Source organism: Etheostoma cragini, chromosome 16, assembly GCF_013103735.1.
Source record: "Etheostoma cragini isolate CJK2018 chromosome 16, CSU_Ecrag_1.0, whole genome shotgun sequence".
Lineage (NCBI taxonomy): Eukaryota > Metazoa > Chordata > Actinopteri > Perciformes > Percidae > Etheostoma > Etheostoma cragini.
The window spans coordinates 4297988-4318106 of NC_048422.1; the positions used below are offsets into that span (position 1 = coordinate 4297988).

General features: G+C 40.6%; 2 protein-coding genes across 4 annotated transcripts in view; one reads left to right on the forward strand and one right to left on the reverse strand.

Moving 5' to 3' along the window:
* Positions 1–151: 151 nt before the first annotated feature.
* zdhhc12b (zinc finger DHHC-type palmitoyltransferase 12b) lies at positions 152–8495 on the forward strand. Its single transcript, XM_034895542.1, has 5 exons — positions 152–713; positions 1009–1148; positions 2194–2286; positions 6633–6799; positions 6896–8495. The coding sequence occupies exons 1-5, from the start codon at positions 617–619 to the stop codon at positions 7209–7211; spliced, it is 813 nt and encodes a 270-aa protein (XP_034751433.1). The 5' UTR covers positions 152–616; the 3' UTR covers positions 7212–8495.
* An 896-nt stretch (positions 8496–9391) lies between these two features.
* Positions 9392–20119, reverse strand: part of pkn3 (protein kinase N3) — a 56057-nt gene continuing 45329 nt past the window's right edge. For 2 of the 3 annotated variants that reach the window (XM_034895511.1, XM_034895509.1), the window contains exons 16-22: positions 16572–16748; positions 16423–16485; positions 16255–16331; positions 15847–15989; positions 11994–12101; positions 11770–11850; positions 9394–10265 (exon numbers count right to left, since the gene is read on the reverse strand). In XM_034895511.1, the coding sequence (XP_034751402.1) occupies positions 10065–10265; positions 11770–11850; positions 11994–12101; positions 15847–15989; positions 16255–16331; positions 16423–16485; positions 16572–16748 (850 nt within the window). In that variant the 3' untranslated portion in view covers positions 9394–10064. Of the gene's footprint in view, positions 10266–11769; positions 11851–11993; positions 12102–15846; positions 15990–16254; positions 16332–16422; positions 16486–16571; positions 16749–20119 lie in introns of all 3 variants that reach the window. The other variant, XM_034895512.1, reaches the window with a different exon arrangement.

Genomic DNA, 20119 nt, shown 5'->3' on the forward strand with positions numbered 1-20119 from the left:
ATGTTACCAAAATTTAACGTTAATCAAAATACCTCACCCTGTCTCACATTATTTTTAGTAAAGTCATACTCGGCTACTTTTTAACTTTAAAGGTCCAATAGCTCTTTTTCAACTTTTTTTTGAGAAGAAGAAAAGTAGGTTTCTCATCTGGGGGAAGTGAGATGCTTTATGTCCCTCCCGGCCACTCTATCCAGGACTGTCTCGTGACTGACGCTGGCCAATCACAGCTTAGACTGCACAGGAACAGCAACAAAATAATAAATGCAGAATGCTAGAACGAACCAAGCTTAAACTCAAATGTTGTGTATTTTTACTTGTATTTAATTCAACGTTTGGCTCAGGCACAAATGAAAAACCAAATAGACTGAACTGTCGCAGGCTAGTGCTACTCTTAGTTAATGCCCTGGTGAGGTTAACGTTAGCTAACGCTAGCTTTCTGACAGGACGCTTTTTTGATGTACTAGGAATTACAGTTGTTTAGCTAGCTAGGTTAACGTGCTAGATATCATTTTGCCATCCGTTTACGCTACTATCGTTACACCGACTATCCTGTCACTGACGGTCCTGCCACTCTGAACCGAGCATCCAGGTCCATCTCTAACATGCTAGTAGGACCATGTTCAAAAATGTTTTTGGCTCAGGGTTTCTGGTAAGAACAGCTCATGTGATTTTGACATGGGTCATAGCATTAATACTCTTCCTACATGATACAGGTAAGCCTGTCACACATATACATGATACCACATAGCATTGCATTATATGTAGCTATAGGTGTTAAGTAATGTGTAATATGTGAAATGACAAGAACATTCTTGATGTATAATGGCAATATCACATCCTGATGCTATCTCAGAAAGAAAACTAACATTACTGCCAGATTGGAATTAACACTTTTAAATAATAGCCAGGATTTATGAAATAAACCTTCCTCTTTGGAGCCTGAGACCTCTCAGCAGGACTACAGTATGTATTATTGAATCAATAGCTTCCGTTTTTTTTGGTGTTTAGAGCTGAGGAAGCAGGAGGAGACCGGCCAGCTTGTCCAGCCTGTGGTCTTTGTCCTGTTGGTGCTGGTGTCGGTGTTGCTCTATTTCGCCGTTTCTCTGATGGACCCAGGTTTCATTTTGTCTGATGACAGCGATTTACAGGTGAATAATGATCCACAGATATATAGATCTCTATCCTAAGCCATATCCAAAGTCTTTGTCAAAATGGTTGATGTCAGGAGCCAAAGAAGCAGCTGTAGACTAGGAGCCTACTTACTAGATGTTGATGGTTAAAAACATGCTGAAAATGTCTGGGACACCTGTTTAGGGCTACTGGCGTGTGTTAGAAAAAAGAAAAGAAAAAAAAACAACACTATACTGATCACTGTAGGGTTGCAACTAAAGGTTATTTTATTTACCAATTCATCTGCCAATAAGTTTCTTGATTAATCAGTCTTTAAATTGTCAGAAAGTGAAAATGTCAACTAATCGTTGCAGCTCTAAATCATTGCAATCATGTTCTTAACCAAACAACAAATATAAACATCAAATTATTTGTTGTCTTGTAACAATTTTGTTATTTTTCTGTTAAAAGGGTTGGCTGTTTATTGATTTCAGTTGACATTATCTATGTTTCCTCATGCCGCTGCAGATGTATTGTGTTGCAATGCAGGTGTTATATGCTTTTGATCCCTGTTTTGCAATCAGGAGTATACATTTGTATGCCAGGGAAGAGATTTATGTAATATTAGGAGTAATCTAACATTGCTAGTGGTTTGTGTTGGTTCATTTAATTTATAGTGTCTTATTAAAAGGCCACTTAAGTTAAGAGTAACACATTTTGTTCCTTCAAGTTTTTAACATGAATCTGTAGTAAAGACACTGGTTCACAAAGCTTCCTTTAGCTGACGCTTTTTTCCAAAGCGACTTACAATTGCTTTACATGTCAGAGGTTGCACACCTCTGGAGTAACTAGGGGTGAAGTGTCTTGCTCAGGGACACCTTGGTTAATGTACCCAGATCTCCCACACCAAAGGCATGTGTCATATCCAATGCTCCATCACAACTTTTGATAAAGACCTAGAAGTCTGGGTATATCAGACCTGTTGTAAATGACAAATAAGAATACACAATAGGTCGTGATAAATGCTAGAACAGAAAATACGCAGTGGGTTCCCTGACCAGTTTGTCCTGTGTGTTTGGCCAGTTCACGCTGGGAGTGACTGAAGAGCAGCAGGACATGATCCCACCCACCACCAAATCCCTTCGACAGCGCCGTTGTGGCCACTGTCTGCTGCAGGTACCCTTCACATCATATCGCCAGCTCATGTGTTGTTCTTTCAGGATTCAGTTCAATTTCATTTATAATGTGAAATCATAACAGAAGTTTTCTCAGGACACCTAACGGATAGATAGGTCTAGACCAAACTCAATCATTTAGAGACCCAACAAATCATCCCCCAGGAGCAAGCATTTATTGTGATGATAACGCTTTCATACGGATAACACACACAGAGGCAGAAAGAGTGTCAAAGTCAGTTTTTAACTTTCTTTATGGTCAATTTCTATGATTGATGTCATACTTTCATCTTGTTGTATTTGAGTGTAAGGTTCAGTCTTGACTTATATCGACTAAACAAAACATTAACGCCAAGGGCCACTTACTAGCTTCTTCAGCGGCGTTCAAGGTCCCATGGCATGAAAATGTCCCTTTGAGTTTTTTTTTAACATTAAAATGAGTTCTCCCAGTCTGCCTATGGTCCCCCAGTGGCTATAAAGGGCGATAGGTGTAAACCTAGCCCTGGGTATCCTGCTCTGTCTTTGAGAAAATGAAATCTCAGATGGGCCTATCTGGAATCTTGCCCCTTATGAGGTCATAAGGAGTGAGGTTGACATCATGGCTTTCAAATGAGCAAAGTGGCAGATGTTCAAGGCCACACCCCCAGCTTTTATTCATGTGTTTGAAATGAAATGATAACATACAGTGAGGAAAATAAGTATTTGAACACCCTGCTGTTTTGCATGTTCTCCCGCTTAGAAATCATGGAGGGGTCTGAAATTATCATAATAGCTGCATGTCCACTGTGAGAGACATAATCTAAAAAAAAATCAGAAATCACAATGTATGATTTTTGATGTATGATATTTATTCATATGACACAGCTGCAAATAATTATTTGAACACCTGTCTATCCGCTAGAATTCTGACCCTCAAAGACCTGTTAGTCTGCCTTTTAAAATGTCCACCTCCACTCCATTTATTATCCTAAATCAGATGTACCTGTTTGAGGTTGGTCGCTACATAAAGACACCTGTCCACCTCATACAATCAATAAGAATCCAACTACCAACATGGCCAAGACTTAAGAGCTGTCCAAAGACACTAGAGACAAAATTGTACACCTCCACAAGGCTGGAAAGTACTACGGGGAAATTGCCAAGCAGCTTGGTGAAAAAAGGTCCACTGTTTGAGCAATCATTAGAAATTGGAAGACGCTAAACATGACTGTCAATCTCCCTCGGACTGGGGCTCCATGCAAGATCTCACCTCGTGGGGTCTCAGTGATCCTACGCAAGGTGAGAAATCAGCCCAGAACTACACGGGAGGAGCTGGTCAATGACCTGAAAAGAGCTGTGACCACCATTTCCAAGGTTACTGTTGGTAATACACTAAGACGTCATGGTTTGAAATCATGCATGGCATGGAAGGTTCCCCTGCTTAAACCAGCACATGTCAAGGCCCGTCTTAAGTTTGCCAATGACCATTTGGATGATCCAGAAGAGTCATGGGAGAAAGTCATGTGGTCAGATGAGACCAAAATAGAACTTTTTGTACATAATTCCACTAACCGTGTATGGAGGAAGAAGAATGATGAGTACTATCCCAAGAACACCATCCCTAATGTGAAGCATGGGGGTGGTAGCATCATTGGGGGGCTTTGGGGGTGTTTTTCTGCACATGAGACAGGGCGACTGCACTGTATTAAGGAGAGGATGACCGGGGCCGAAATGGGTTTCCTCAGGAGGGTGGCTGGCGTCTCCCTTAGAGATAGGGTGAGAAGCTCAGTCATCTGAGAGGAGCTCGGAGTAGAGCCGCTGCTCCTTCGCGTCGAAAGGAGCCAGTTGAGGTGGTTCGGGCATCTGGTAAGGATGCCTCCTGGGCGCCTCCCTAGGGAGGTGTTCCAGGCACGTCCAGCTGGGAGGAGGCCTCGGGGAAGACCCAGGACTAGGTGGAGAGATTATATCTCCAACCTGGCCTGGGAACGCCTCGGGATCCCCCAGTCGGAGCTGGTTGATGTGGCTCGGGAAAGGGAAGTTTGGGGTCCCCTACTGGAGCTGTTGCCCCCGCAACCCGATACCGGATAAGCGGATGAAGATGGATGACCGGGGCCATGTATTGCGAGATTTTGGGGAACAACCTCCTTCCCTCAGTTAGAGCATTGAAGATGGGTCAAGGCTGGGTCTTCCAACATGACAATGACCCGAAGCACACAGCCAGGATAACCAAGGAGTGGCTCTGTAAGAACCATATCAAGGTTCTGGCGTGGCCAAGCCAGTCTCCAGACAATACAGAATCTTTGGAGGGAGCTCAAACTCTGTGTTTCTCAGCAACAGCCCAGAAACCTGACTGATCTAGAGAAGATCTGTGTGGAGGAGTGGGCCAAAATCCCTTCTGCAGTTTTTAGATTATGTCTCTCACAGTGGACATGCACCTATGATGACAATTTCAGACCCCTCCATGATTTTAGCGTGGGAGAACTTGCAAAATAGCAGGGTGTTCTAAATACTTATTTTCCTCACACTTTTTGGAATCCAGGGTCAAAAACCCTCAGTTGTATAGAATTGTACCTATATTTGAGTTAAAAGTGGAAATTATAAATTATTTTGACTAATAGTCAAGATCAGAGGAACGTATGTTGAGTGGAGGAGTTACTGATTTTTAAAGCATTTCAATTTTCACCCAAAATTCAATTAAGGGGATCAGTTGTATTTGCAAAAAGCGTTGCATGGAATCCATCCTTTTTTGTGGTAATTTGGTTAAAAAGAACGCCATATTTCTGATATAGACATTTTTTGAAAGGGGTCAAATTTGACCCGAGGACAACAGGAGGGTTAATAATGGACCAATTTCAAAGATTATTGTTCCCATCAGTCACTTAAACACAAAAAAACAACCGAAGTTAAGATTTTTTTGTTGTTTTTTGTTGGGTTTCTGAGCCTCGGTGATTGATTGATTGTAGACATAATGTTTGTGATTTGTCATCTATCTGTGGTGCCAGGCTGAAATGTGATACTTGAATTGCAGCACAGTTCAGTTACACACCTGTACCACTTCCAGTGAACACAAAACATCAGGTAATATTAGGGTCGAGTGTCCGCTTTTTTGGAAATCAAAATACGGCCTCGGGACACAAATTCAGACCGGCTTCTCCAAGGTCATTGAACATCCTTTATGGTACAAAAATTATAATTAACAAAATTATAAATTACAATTAAAATGAATTTATGTAATAAAACCTGTAACAAAATAATAGCTCTCTCTTCAAATAAATGAATATGAAATAATGTTCTAAATAGGAGCTATTCTGTGTCAGCTACAAATAAATATCTCTTAAAAACCTTTTCAATGTAATAAAATAAGGTTTTTCGGTGTGCATGCGAGCTTTGAGATCTCCAGCACCTTTATTACACACGGAAACATGTGTGCTAACTTTGCACACGGTGCTCCTACTTGTCCTGACCACAGAAAGTTCTTTTTGCAGTTCAACTGTGAAGCTGCACTTATGCTTCTGCATTTTGGGCCAAATGCTGCCCTCTGTCTGATCTACTCCCTGTTTGATCTGCTCCCTGTATGTGCTCCCTGTCTGATCTGCTCCCTGTATGTGCTCCCTGTCTGATCTACTCCCTGTATGATCGGTTTCCTGTCTGATCTGCTCCCTGTATGTGCTCCCTGTCTGATCTGCTCCCTGTATGTGCTCCCTGTCTGATCTGTTTCCTGTCTGATCTGCTCCCTGTATGATCTACCCCCTGTCTGATCTGTTTCCTGTCTGATCTGCTCCCTGTATGTGCTCCCTGTCTGATCTGCTCCGTGTATGTGCTCCCTGTCTAACCAGCTCCCTGTATGTGCGCGTCGCAGAGCCGCCACAAGGCAGCCTCTCTGGAATTACGTCACGCAAGAAAGTATCGTAGTATTGTGTGCAAAGCGCCAGTCAATTTAAGTACCTCTTGTTATGAATTGATACTATAAACAAACTCTCAAAACAATTAACAGGTCTTTTAATAGACTCACACGAGACGACAACCAAATCAGGTGTATTTTGTACCAGTTATTGCTCAGCTTCCATTATAAATACATTCATGATTCATAGAGGAAAGTTTGTTACTATTATGAAACTCAGATGAGTTGTCAAACTCATCAAAACAATTTACTAGATACGACAGCAGCAAAAAAGTCAGAAAGAAGTCCAGGTAAAGCAAAATCTGATTTCTTTCTAAACACATGGGTTACTGGGTTAGCTGCAAACAAGTCTTTCAATGCAAACTGGCTTGTTCTTTGGCTCAGCATCTCAGAGCAGATAATAATTTAATTTTAATAGAAAAATATATTTATGTTTCTCTCAATGCAAATACCTTTTTTCCAAGCAGCAGCCAATGAGATCAAAGCACTGCCAGACGTGTCAGCACTGTGTCCGGCGTTACGACCATCACTGCCCCTGGATTGAGAACTGTGTTGGTGAGAGGAACCACCGCTGGTTTGTGCTTTACCTTGCTGTCCAGCTGCTAGTGCTGCTGTGGGGGCTGCACATTGCCTGGTGAGTACAATACGACCACCAATCATCTGCACTGGCAGATGTGTACTGCAGCTGTGAAGCCTCCACAAATTGCTTCTTTCTTGCTTTTTTCATCAGGACGGGCTTCAGTTACGCACCCACATGGCAGCTGTGGTTGCGTACCAATGGCATTCTGCTGGCCGTGGCCGTGCTGGTGGCTCTGCTCTCTCTGATTGTGCTGCTCCTGCTCGGCTCCCATCTTTACCTGGTTTCTCTCAACACCACCACCTGGGAGTTCATGTCACGCCACCGCATCTCCTACCTCAAACACTGCGGCGCTGATGAAAATCCCTTTGACCGTGGCACTTTCCACAACCTTTGGGGTTTCTTCTGCGTGTGGGGCACAGTGGTGTGGGAACAGGTGTACTTCAGGGAGGGCAGCGACCAAGTCTAGTGACACATGACAAGCATTAACACACAGAAAGGAATTTCACTCATGAACAACCTTTCTGGTTTTTGGGATCAGACACAAACTATCCTGGTGTGCGGTTTACCTTCTATGTAAACACTAATGTTGTTGTCCCACATTTCCGCTCATATCTCCTTTTATCGGTTCATCCCTGCACTGTTGTTACAGTGCACCGCAATTGTTTTTTCCTCCTCTACCTGTGTAACAGTTTGAATCACAGGTTACCAGCACTACAGCCCTTATTCCAACTTCCAATTGTTTACAGCCATTCAAGTATACAGTACCATTTCCCCAAGGCACTTTACTAATCGATTTTAAGGCTTTAAGTAGAGCTAGTAATAAAGCCCTGTCGAGTTACGCTTGGTCTGTGTTAATGCACCCACATTCTACTTGACCCTTGTTTTTGCATGCTCTGTCTACTGAATAGTTTTTTGTCAGCATTTGTAACATGTTTAAAAACTCCTCAAGTACTTCTAGTCGTTCAGTGACGAATGGTAAACCTGACTGATGGACTTACTTTTAATACATATCAAACAACTCATTAACATTTGATTAAATAGTATACTTGTTTTAGGTGCATGTGTAGACAATCCAGATCTATGGTAGGTATAGGTTCTTACTGGAGTCAGATCCTGATTAACAAGTTTGGTATATTTGTTTTAGTGTAGAAAGCTTAGTTCTGTTCTCATTTCATGTGCTACATTGCTGTAACTCCTGAGTCGCGGCTTTTTTCTTCAAATAAAACTGTTAGCCGAAGTGAGGAAAGGCAACAGCCTTTTTTGTTATTTTTTTTGCTAAACTGTTCAGCAACTCAGTAGATTTATGAAAATATGAAATAGTAAAAACAGCTGTATTGTTCCTAGCATTTAATCCAACCAGGACGTACAAGATGCTTAGACTTTCAATGGACAGCATTTTAAGCTATTTTATATTGTACATACATTTTTTTTACAATTATGAACCAGAAAATGTCTTTAGATTTTTTTTATGGCTATTTTAATGAAGTAAATTCAAGAATACTGTGGAACAGTAGCTAATAGTAAGTAGAGAGCTTTGGGTGCAATTCATGTTTGGTATTTCCATTTGAACATTTCCTTGTGCAATAGTAACCTTGTAAGACAGCAATAAATGTGATGTTGAATTCTGGTTATAATGAATTAACATTTAATTCATGTTGTGTACTTCTGAACTATATGCAATACTGTCATGCAATGTTTTTTACTACTTTGAAATGACTGTTTACATCAAATAAATGTTTCATTAAGAGTTTCCTTTTCATGCCCAGAATTCAGAGCTACTTTTGGTTCCTAGAGACTCTAAAAGTAGAATGGCTGCCAGAGCCTTCAGCTATCAGGCTCCTCTCCTGTGGAACCAGCTACCAGTCTGGGTTGGGGGGGCAGACACCGTCACGACATTTAAGAGTAAACTTAAAACTCTCCTTTTTGATAAAGCATATAGTTAGGGAGTGAGAAGTTGCAGCGTTCACCTAGACCAGCGGGGGAGGGTGTGTAGCTGCAGACACCGCACCCTTTCTCTTTGCTTCTCTTCATCTTCAGACTCATCTACCAACCCTCATAGAGCTGGTTCACCAGCTCTTAGTTATACTGTTATAGTTTAACTGCTGAGGGACTTCCTTTGACACACTGAGCTCCTCTCTCTTCTGTCTTTCAATTTGTGTGGATCAATGTCCCAGAAATGCTTGTTACTAACGTAGCTCTGGGGAACTTATTCCCCCCCAGCATGTCTCCTTACATCAGGGAGGCTCCAAAGTCATGGTTGCAGCTGTTACCGTGGTTCTGCGGTGCCCTGTTACATCCTGCTACGTCCTGCTGTGCCCTGCTATGCCATGAACTATTAAAAACTATTTTTAGTCACTGTTTTATTTTCTTTTACTGTGACTGTTATCGCCACTATTCATTACACCCCCAACCAGCCTCGTCAGACTGCACCCACCAAGAGCTTGGGTCTGTCAGAGGTTTCTTCCTAAATGGAGGTTTTGCGTCACCACTGTTGCACTAAATGCATGCAATTGGAGGAAGAATTGTTAGGTCCTTGTAAATTATAGAGTGTGGCCAAGACCTAACTCTTGTTATGAATTGATACTATAAATGAAATTTGAATTGAATTAAAAGTCCAGCAGATATACATTTATTAATTATTTCCTTAATCTTTAAAGTTTACACTTTACAAACAGGCTGGTTTGTTCTATAGAAGCATAATCTTTATGATAGTATTTTAAAATAACAAATACAGTTGTATTGACTAAGAAACGTCTATGAAAAAACAAATCGACAATTTGTGTATTTTCAGTATATTACATCCCAACAACATAAGAGGTTACCGACAGATGGACGTATAATGGTTATACAAAATTGCAGAAGGTACTTTGCAGTACTGTAATGTAATGTAATGCTTTGGCCTTTAGAGTCACTTTTCTTCGTTAAGATCACAAATATTTCAAGTTTAGATCTTTGGATAGACAGGGATCAAAAAATGTCCACTTATAAAAAGATAGCACTTACAACATTTCATAATGTAAACCCAAAAGCCTTCTGAATGGCTGATCAACGGCTTGATCTATCTTGATACAGACCCAGCGAGTGTAAAAATGTGTCAATTGTCCAACAAAATCAGCTGCAGCCTGTCGCACTTCACTGGTATCTGAAGGACTTTTTAGTGTGTTAATATGCATTAGGATTATGTGAACATGCAACTGTGTGGACATGAAAAAGGCAGGACTGTTTCTCAGCGTCTGTTGATTTAGAAGAGCTTATAGCTAATAAAAGTAAAACAGGAGCTGCTTTCACAAGGATGTGGCAGGACAGAGGGTCCCTCTGGTCAACTCATGAAAGAAAAGTCAAAGTCAGCAAAGATTTCTTGTTGCTCAGCAGTGAGGATGCAGGGTGTGCGTGGGAGCGTAAGGACTGGCTTGAGGCGAGTGAACTCTTCGTCAAAGTTACTGACGTCCTTTAGCGCTCTGATGACTGGCAGGAAGGGAGGCTTCATCTTTTTGGCCAGGAGAGCGCTCCAGTCCATTCCCTGTTAACAGATCAATTTATTTGAAATTAATTATATGAAATTACAGTGAAATGGCACACAGACTCAGTGAAATGTATTTATTTATAGAAATGTGTACACGTACACACACACACACACACACACACAGTTGTGTTCAGAATAATAGCAGTGTGTTTAAAAAAAAGTGGATAATGCTCAACATCCTTAGAATAGTTTTTAATTCCATAATATCAATGCATTGGCAAAAATGCACATTCCAAATCAAATCATGACCACTTCTAGCTTATAGCTTTGCTTCACATAGCCTTCTTCTGATTGTAACAGTACTCACAGGTAACTTTAAGTCTTCTTTGATTTTCCTGGAGCTGATCATTGGTTTAGCCTTTGCCATTTTGGCTATTCTTCGTAAGGTAGTTGACCGTTTTTTCCCATGTTGTTCAGACTTATGGATGCCATTTCAAGGCATTTGAAATAATTTTAGCTGAGCAGCCAATAATTTTCTGCACTTCTTTATATGTTTTCCCCTCTCCAATCAACTTTATAATCAAGTCCGCTGTTCTTCAGTTAATGTCTGGAACGACCCATTTTGCTGAGTATTTCAGTGTGAATTGCCTATAACAGCACATTTGCCTTGCTTAAATATTGGCCACAATTGACATCGGTTTCTTCACAGAATCAATCACCTCACTCATTGAACACAACACTGCTCTTAGGTCTGTTGGTTTTCACTGACTCTACAACACTTAGTAGAAAATTATTTGCCATGTAGAAATATCACTTCTACCAAAATATATGATTTATGAGGTTAGTGACGTTGGACTGCTATTATTTTGAACACAACTGTATTTTTAAATATAGACACACATACAGTATATATGTGTATAGTGGGGGAATGTTACAATTTAACTGTCATTTTCAACTTCTTTCAGTAGTGTTAATGTCTGGAAAACCATTTCTTACAGCAGTTTATACAAAACTATGTGAACCTTCTCCCCAAAAGGACCCTTCCAATGGCTCCTGGTGTTTCAATATTTTTCTCCTTCAATTTTCCTCACTTCCCCACCATAGTAACTTCAAATGTCTCCAGCAATATTGTACACAATAACAGCACATTAATATCTCAAAGTGTGAAATGTTAAATGAAGATAAAACTTGGCAATTACTCTTAGTACACAACTGATTATCCCAATATCCCATTTGTTCTGCTGTTGCAGCACACAACTGTTTGATATCTATAGGTTTCAAAAAGTTGATATTCAACTAATTCTAGTTTGTTTTTACTTACAATAAGCTGTATTGTGAAAGTGTGAATGTTTAAGAAATGTCTAATGGCAGTACAACTTTACTACCTCAAGGCAAACGGAGTTCTGGTAGTAAAAATGCATTAGATACAGAACTAAATAAAATATTTCTCTTTTGAAGCTGAAGTACAGTTAAAGCTCTAAAAAAATAGTCAGTCAGATGCGTGTTTTGTAATGAAGAAGTGAAGAGCAAGAGGATAAGCAGTGCCTGGCTGGATAATGACCTGAAAGAATTTGTGTCTTTTGATCTCCGAGGCGTCTTCCTCTCCTGCTCCAAGTCTCATCTCAGGGGTTTTCTGCAGCAGCTAAAACACAGTGAGAGAAAGTGAGGGTAGTCAATACACACAGAAGAGGGACACACAACCCTCAAATCATTCAGAATGAGGCATTTGTCTAAAAAGATCAGCAGAAAACGTATGAAGTAAAATGTATTTGATGGGAGGCCAACCTTTTGAATGAGGCACACAGACTCAGGAGAAAGAAAGCGAGGGTAGCGCACATCATCGTTGACGATGCTGTCAAACACCTCTTCCTCATCATCACCTGGGAAAGGAGACTGAACGACAACAAAGAGAAGCAGAAACTTAATACAGTTTCTATTCCACCTGGGGTTATAGTATAATACAGTTAGATCAGCTTAGTTAATGTGAGAAATATAATTTTCACTTTCACTCATGTCGTTATAATAAAAAATGACTGTTTGTGAAGAATGTAGTTTTTTTTTTTTTTTTTAAGAGGAGGTCACGCCAAGGGTGTAATTCAATGTAGAACTGCCACTGATCCTTAGCCCTCACTGCCTATGAGCAGTGATGTACGATACATAGTAGTGATGTATGCCAAAGACTGAAACACGGACTGAAACATCCGGCCCGTGAAGCCAAACCTAAGGAGAGCCAGAGTGGTATCTGGGAGTGCAGGACCCTGAGGGAGATAGCAGCATACCAAACACCTGCCGTGATGGTTTGTCGTCAACATCTTGTGTGAAGGTATTTGCTTTTTTTGGGATCAATCTTTTTTTTCTTTTACACATATTTGAAAAATAAACAGTGACTAACAATTTATTGAGACAAAGACCACGTCCCAAGGCCAACAAAATGACAACAAAAAAGTAGAAATAATAATTACGCAGAGGAAATACAGGAAGGAGGGAGACAAGACAACACACACAAAACACATAAGGAGACCAAACATTTGCGCAAGTTAGAGGTGCATCGCTGACAAAGTCACAGAGTCTAATGTCACAGAGTCTAATTTAGACATCTTAAGTTTGCCTTTCCAGATAAATTTAGATACTGCTGATTTTAATTTACACCAATAGCCAGCAGGAGGGGTTAGAAGTAGCATAGAGCTCACAGAATGAACTCTGAGATAGGAGCTTGAATTGACATATGGAGACACATCCATTTCTCCATGACTTTCAAAAAGTTGTTCAGGGCAACAGAATAGTTATGCTTAACAATCTGGTTAAAGCAAGAGAAGACCTCAATGCCTAAATATTTAAACTGCTTAACAATGGGGATGTTATCAGAGATGGTTGAGTTGCGGCCAGAGTCATTTAAATTAGATTTTTGACCAGCTAATTTTAAAGCCTGATAAGCTTCCATACTCCTTGCAGAAAGATAGGTGAGGAAGAGATGAGTTTTCTAAAAAGACCAAAATATTGTCTACAAATGATGAGACGTGATGCTTTGTATTACGAACGCATATTGGTGACACCAATCGATTGGCGAATGGCTTGAGCCAGCAGCTCTAGAGTGAGGACAAATAATGCAGTTCTCAAGGGGCAGCCTTGGCACGACAATCTAGAAACTGGAAATAAAGAGGAGGAGGTGCATCCGGTTAAAGTATTCCGGTCAACACTCCAAATTTACAGACTGTTGTCTGTAAATTTGGAGTGCTGTCAGGGCTTTTGGCTGAGGTTCAGAGATTCTCACCCCTTTGAAGTTCCTGGAACACCCAGAAAGGTTAACAAAAATCTCCTGTGCACAGCAATGGTCCTTCTGCGCCCTAAGAAAGAGGCAGGCATGGAAAAGCCTTCGCTGGCATAAGCCGAGGCTGCAGTCAGGACAAAAGCCCTGCCTGGGGACTCGGCCTGCTCTTTTTTAATAGGTCACATTTTATATTCTATGAAATCAACCTGCCAGACGTGTCCCTTTTGCCTGTTAGCCAACTTGATGTCTGCATTCAGCATGGACACTATCAGGTTAGTCAGCTTACGATCGTAGGCATTACGCTGGAGAGGAAGACACAGCCGCTGAAACCGGGAGTCTGCTTTTTGAAGGCCTAAAGATAGAGGGACGTAGGGAACTTACTAACTTAGCTCTGGGTAGCTTGTTCCCACAGTTTTTCCTGTATTAAAGTGGTACCTAATGAGTGGGTGCAGCTGTTGCCGTAGTCCTGCTAGGCGCCCTGCTATGCCCTGCTACACCCTGGTATGCCCTGCAGTGCCCTGCTATGTCCAGCTCCACCCTGCAGAGCCCTGCAACGGCTGGCTACGTTCTGCTACGTCATGCTATGCCCTGCTCCACCCTGGTATGCCATGAACTACAACAACAACAACAACTAGTATTTCTAGTCATAGTTCCATTGCCTTTATTGTGATTTCTATAAATCTCAGGATGTAACATATTTTAGGGCTTGACCATGATCTGAAGGAGTTGGGAGCATGTGTTCAAGCATTTCTAATGGTGAGTATTTGTGTGGGTGTCAATTTAATTACCAATCAGTGAAACAGCTTCCTAAGAACGGTGAGGACAGGTGATCAGCAGTGCTGTTTCCACCTTTACTTGAAAACGTATTATTTGTCTATCTTGATTTCAAGGTTATCCTGCGTCGGGGAATTTCTCAAGCCCAGTACGTCTCAGAAGATGCACAGTTAAAGTTGGCATTAATTAGGAACGTTTGTTTATAAAGCCGGATTTGTGTGAAGCTCAGCATTAGTGCCATTACTTTTGTCTGCTAGTTTATGTTACCGGAATTGTACGGGTGTGATAAATGGGTCTCACAGACAAATATGAGTTAAGAAGCTAAGGAAGGATCCCTTGGGTTCAGAACAGTTTAACCTGTGTTTGGGCATAGTATTTTTGGTCCTATGAAAGTACTGAAAGAACAGTTCATGCCTGATTCGGGTACTGTAATGAATGTGTTGGATTTTGTTTCTAAGTGCTAGGAGCTGCAGCACTCCATGCCTGGCTTTTTTCTCTCTCTGCCTGCTTTTCAGCTATGTATGTGGTAAGAAGTAAGGTGTAGTGTGCCTTCTCCCTCTCTTCTCCAAGTTGGCTGGTGATTGCTTAAGTGACCACACCTGTGTTCACAAAGCTCCCTGGATAAAGGAGGCAGGAGACTCTGCAACTTCCTCTTCTTTTCCTTTGTTGGTTAGCAAACCTTGAGCTAGGCCTAGTTATTTTTTTAATGAAACCATCCAGGTCCCATCTTCCTCCACATCTTGTTAACATTTTGCTTATGACAACAATAAGCACTTTACCATTAAACATTTTCTACAACAATTTGGCCATTCATTGTCGATTGTTGTGTTATTATCCCCGATACCATCAACAAGCATCTCCCATCCTCCCTCCAGCCACTAAACACCGATGGTTACTCCCTGATTTCTATAGGGACATATTTGAAATACATACAGCACAGTAACTAGATTTTGGCACAGGGACCTTCTACAAAATGGGCCTCAAGATCAGTTTTTGGCCGAAACAGGCGGCTATTTTCCGAGAAAAGCTCTAATAAAACAAAACAACAACAATACACTACCTACTCATCAACAGGCAGATACCTGTTACAACATAGTGAAGCATTTGACAGCTAAAGAGACTAATTTTCTCTCACAAGTTGGTAGAAAACAGAGCTAAAAGAGAGTGACCTTTGAACTTCACATCAACACTAATCTGCATCAATGGAAGTACATTTCCAAGAGAATTGCCTGTCCCTCATCTTCCACTCTGTTGGCTTCAGGAAACGACAAGAAACTTCGAGGCACCCTGAAAATGGCAAGTTTTTAAGAAATTTTGGTACCTAAGGCATGTCTGCTTAGTTTCTTTCTGTGAATGTTTGTAAAAAATGTACAGATAAAATGTTTACTGCATTTACTATCTAGCTGGAATGTTTTGGTAATGATTGGAGAGGACTGCTGTGGACAAACTACAAACGGCAAAACACTGGTAAAAGCAAATTAAGTTTAGCCAAGTATCCAGCTAAATTAAATAGCTCACCTCATGCTCCCCTAAACAGTTGCCTGCCTAGCATTTGCCTGGTTCAGGTTGGTAATTACTGGGTATGTTTATACTGACCTCCCCCACCAGCATCTCATAGATGAGCACCCCCAGCCCCCACCAGTCCACACTGCGGGTGTAGTTGTTGTCTGTCAGCACTTCTGGAGCCAGAAATTCTGGTGTGCCGCAGAATGTTGTGGTGCGATCCCCGTGGCCCATGCCTACACACAGTACAACCTTACTTAAATATCACTACAGACAAATTAAACAGTGATTACATACACACCCATATTTTGTGCATACTATAGTCTACTAAACTATTTTAAAAAGTTACTTTAGGTGCTCACTTTTTCAGCCTGCACACACAAAATCCTATCCGAAGATGAATACTTCTGTACCAACTATGATATGGAAATCACTGTAGACTTATTGTCATGTACTGGAGGTAAAATTTTCATCACTTAAGAGTTTGAAAAACGACCATACCTTCTTTGCACAAGCCAAAGTCTGCAATTCTGACAAAACCATCTACATCCATTAGCAGATTATCCAGCTTCAGATCCCTGACAGACAGACACAAATCAAATTATGCAACATGCTCCCAACATGCATCAAGAAATGCAGTAGTAATGTTTTGAAAGCAGGAGGACTCACCTGTAAACTATTTTGTTTTGGTGTAGAAATTCCAGGCCGAGCAGTACACATGAAGAATAAAACCTTAAAGCAGATAGAAAGGGATGGAAATAATGGAAAACATCCTGTATTTTTGTCGGTGGACTTTACAGAGAGTGATGTGTGCTAACCAGGCCTGTTTCTCAGTGAAGATGCTGGTGTGAATGTGTGTCATGAGGTCTCCTCCGGGAGAATAGGCCATCACAAAGCACACGTGGTCTGCAGTCTGGAAGCAGCCGTACAAGTTCACCAAGAAAGGATGTTGTGATGTGTTGATCACTTCAAAGATCCGCTTTTCACACATGAGGCTAAAACACAAACACACAAAGATATTTGTGATATTAATCTCAAAAGCATTTTTCAAACATGCCTAACTCTACCCAGCAAAAGTGCTATATTAAACGCTTCATGTTCAGGATATTTGTAATGATTTTATGACAATACCCCTTTAATTGTTAAAAACTGGTTAATAATGCATATTCTGGGCCTTTGTAACAATAGGGCACTTTGAATAATTTAAGAACAAGAAAGCCATTTGCTGCTTTGCCACCAACTTCCCAATATTTATATGCTTCTTTTGCATTCTCAGTGTTTTTATTTCATCAATATCATTTTTTTTCACTATTTTGATTTCCTGTTATCCTATCTTATCCTATATTTAGGTTCATACTGTCTTAATGTTGTCTTTGTAGCTTAAGTTTTAATTGTAGTTTATTTAACACTCATATGGACCTTGGGTCAAATTGACCCATTTTCCTATGTCAATGTTCTTTTTTTAATCACCCAAAATAATGTGACTGATTCCACATAATGTGCAAAGTACAAATCTCTGCTTTCATTAATTTTAGGGTGATATATATTTAATATTATAGCATTTGAAAAAAAAATTGAAGTGCCTTGCAGCAAAAATGTTTTACATTACTTTTAACTATTTATTTTCATAAAAATGTGTTCATTCAATTAAAAAAAAGGAAAAATACTTACTCTATACCACAGTTAATGTAAAAAATACCCACTACATTTGAAAAGATGTACTGTATATAAAAACCCTATTATTACTGATTTCATTTAATAGCTTTCATATAAGGTTCTTCATTCATGGTTTTGACAGCTCTGCCTTTTTAACATGAACAAACTGATAGGTGGATTGGCAGAGTTAACAGAGCTGCATGAATTTTAGCGTCATAATACCAGTTTTCCAGGATCACCGATTACTTAAGCTCAGTAAAACAAGGTTACACAAAGAGAGGCAGACTAAGTGTGATATGGGCCCCTGGTGCAGTCACATACAGTGAGGAAAATAAGTATTTGAACACCCTGCTATTTTGCAAGTTCTCCCACTTAAAAATAATGGAGGGGACTAAGATTTTCATTGTAGGTGCATGTCCACTATGAGAGACATAATCTAAAAAAGAAAATCCAGAAATCACAATGTCTGATTTTTTAATTATTTATTTGTATGATACAACTGCAAATAAGTATTTGAACACCTGTCCTACAGCTACAATTCTGACCCTCAAAGACTTGTTAGTCTGCCTTCCATATGTTCACCTCCACTCCATTTATTATCCTAAATTAGATGCACCTGTTTGAGGTTGTTAGATGCATAAAGACACCTGTCCACCCCATACAATCAGTAAGAATCCAACTACTAACATGGCCAAGACCAAAGAGCTATCCAAAGACACAAGGGACGAAATTGTACATCTCCACAAGGCTGGAAAGGGCTACGAGGAAATTGCCAAGCAGCTTGGTGAAAAAACGTCTACTGTTGGAGCAATTATTAGAAAATGGAAGAAGCTAAACATGACTGTCAATCTCCCTCGGACTGTTGCTCCATGCAAGATCTCACCTCGTGGGGTCTCAATGATCCTAAGAAAGGTGAGAAATCAGCCAAGAACTACACGGGAGGAGCTGGTCAATGACCTGAAAAGAGCTGTGACCACCGTTTCCAAGGTTACTGTTGGTAATACACTTAGACGTCATGGTTTGAAATCATGCATGGCACGGAAGGTTCCCCTGATTAAACCAGCACATGTCAAGATCTGTCTTAAGTTTTCCAATGACCATTTGGATGATCCAGAGGAGTCATGGGAGAAAGTCATGTGGTCAGATGAGACTAAAATAGAACTTTTTGATCATAATTCCACTAACCGCGTTTGGAGGAAGAAGAATGATGAGTACCCTCCCAAGAACACCATCTCTACTGTGAAGCATGGGGGTGGTAGCATCATGCTTTGGGGGTGTTTTTCTGCACATGGGACAGGGCGACTGCACTGTATTAAGGAGAGGATGATCGGGGCCGTGTATTGCGAGATTTTGGGGAACAACCTCCTTCCCTCAGTTAGAGCATTGAAGATGGGTCAAGGCTGGGTTTTCCAACATGACAATGACCCGAAGCACACAGCCAAGATAACCAAGGAGTGGCTCTGTAAGAAGCATATCAAGGTTCTGGCGTGGCCTAGCCAGTCTCCAGACCTAAACCCAATAGAGAATCTTTGGAGGGAGCCCAGACTCTGTGTTTCTCAGCGACAGCCCAGAAACCTGACTGATCTAGAGAAGATCTGTGTGGAGGAGTAGGCCAAAATCCCTTCTGCAGTGTGTGCAAACCTGGTGAAAGACTACAGGAAACGTTTAACCTTTGTAATCGCAAACAAAGGCTACTGTACCAAATATTAACATTGATGTTCTCAGGTGTTCAAATACTTATTTGCAGCTGTATCATACAAATAAATAGTTTAAAAAAAAAATCATACATTGGGATTTCGTTTTTTTTTTTTTTTTTTATTATGTCTCTCACAGTGGACATGCACCTACGATGACAATTTCAGACCCATCCATAATTTCTAAGTGGGAGAACTTGCAAAATAGCTGGGTGTTCAAATAATTATTTTCCTCACTGTATTTACATGCTTTCGATTAGGAATATGGCAGAATAGAAGAAAAAAGCCTTGACACTATAAAGGCAGGGTCACTCAAGCGCAAAATTAACAATGGTAAATATTCGCCTCATGTTCACTAGCATTCTATGCGAGTTAAGGTGCGCATACAAGCATTCCAGTGGCAAATAAAATTTGCATCGTTGCATTGCAACTTTGGCTGCCAGAATTGCAGCCTCAACCAATGGCAAAGAAGTGTTGACCCTACCATAAAAACTCTAATGGACTAAATAACCACTGATTTAAACTGATTGCTGTGTGGGTCACATCCAGCACTGTCCACTTTTAACAGAACTATCCCGTATCTCAGTGCTGCATTTGACACGGTCGACCATGACATATTACTAGACCGATTGGAAAACTGTGTTGGCCTTTCTGGCTCAGTACTAAACTGGTTTGAATCCTACTTACAGAATAGGGATTACTTTGTGTCAATAGGTAATTATACATCTGAACATACAAATATGACGTGCGGGGGTCCCCCAAGGCTCAATTCTGGGGCCTCTTCTGTTTAACATCTACATGCTTCCACTGGCTCAGATTATGGAAAACAACCAAATAAGTTACCATAGTTATGCGGATGACACACACATTTACATAACCTTATCGCCATGGGACTATAGTCCAATACAAAAACTGACTAAGTGCATTGAACAAATTAGCGACTGGATGTGCCAGAACTTTCTGAAATTAAATGAAGGAAAAACTGAGGTGGTTGTTTTTGGAGCAAAAGAGGAACG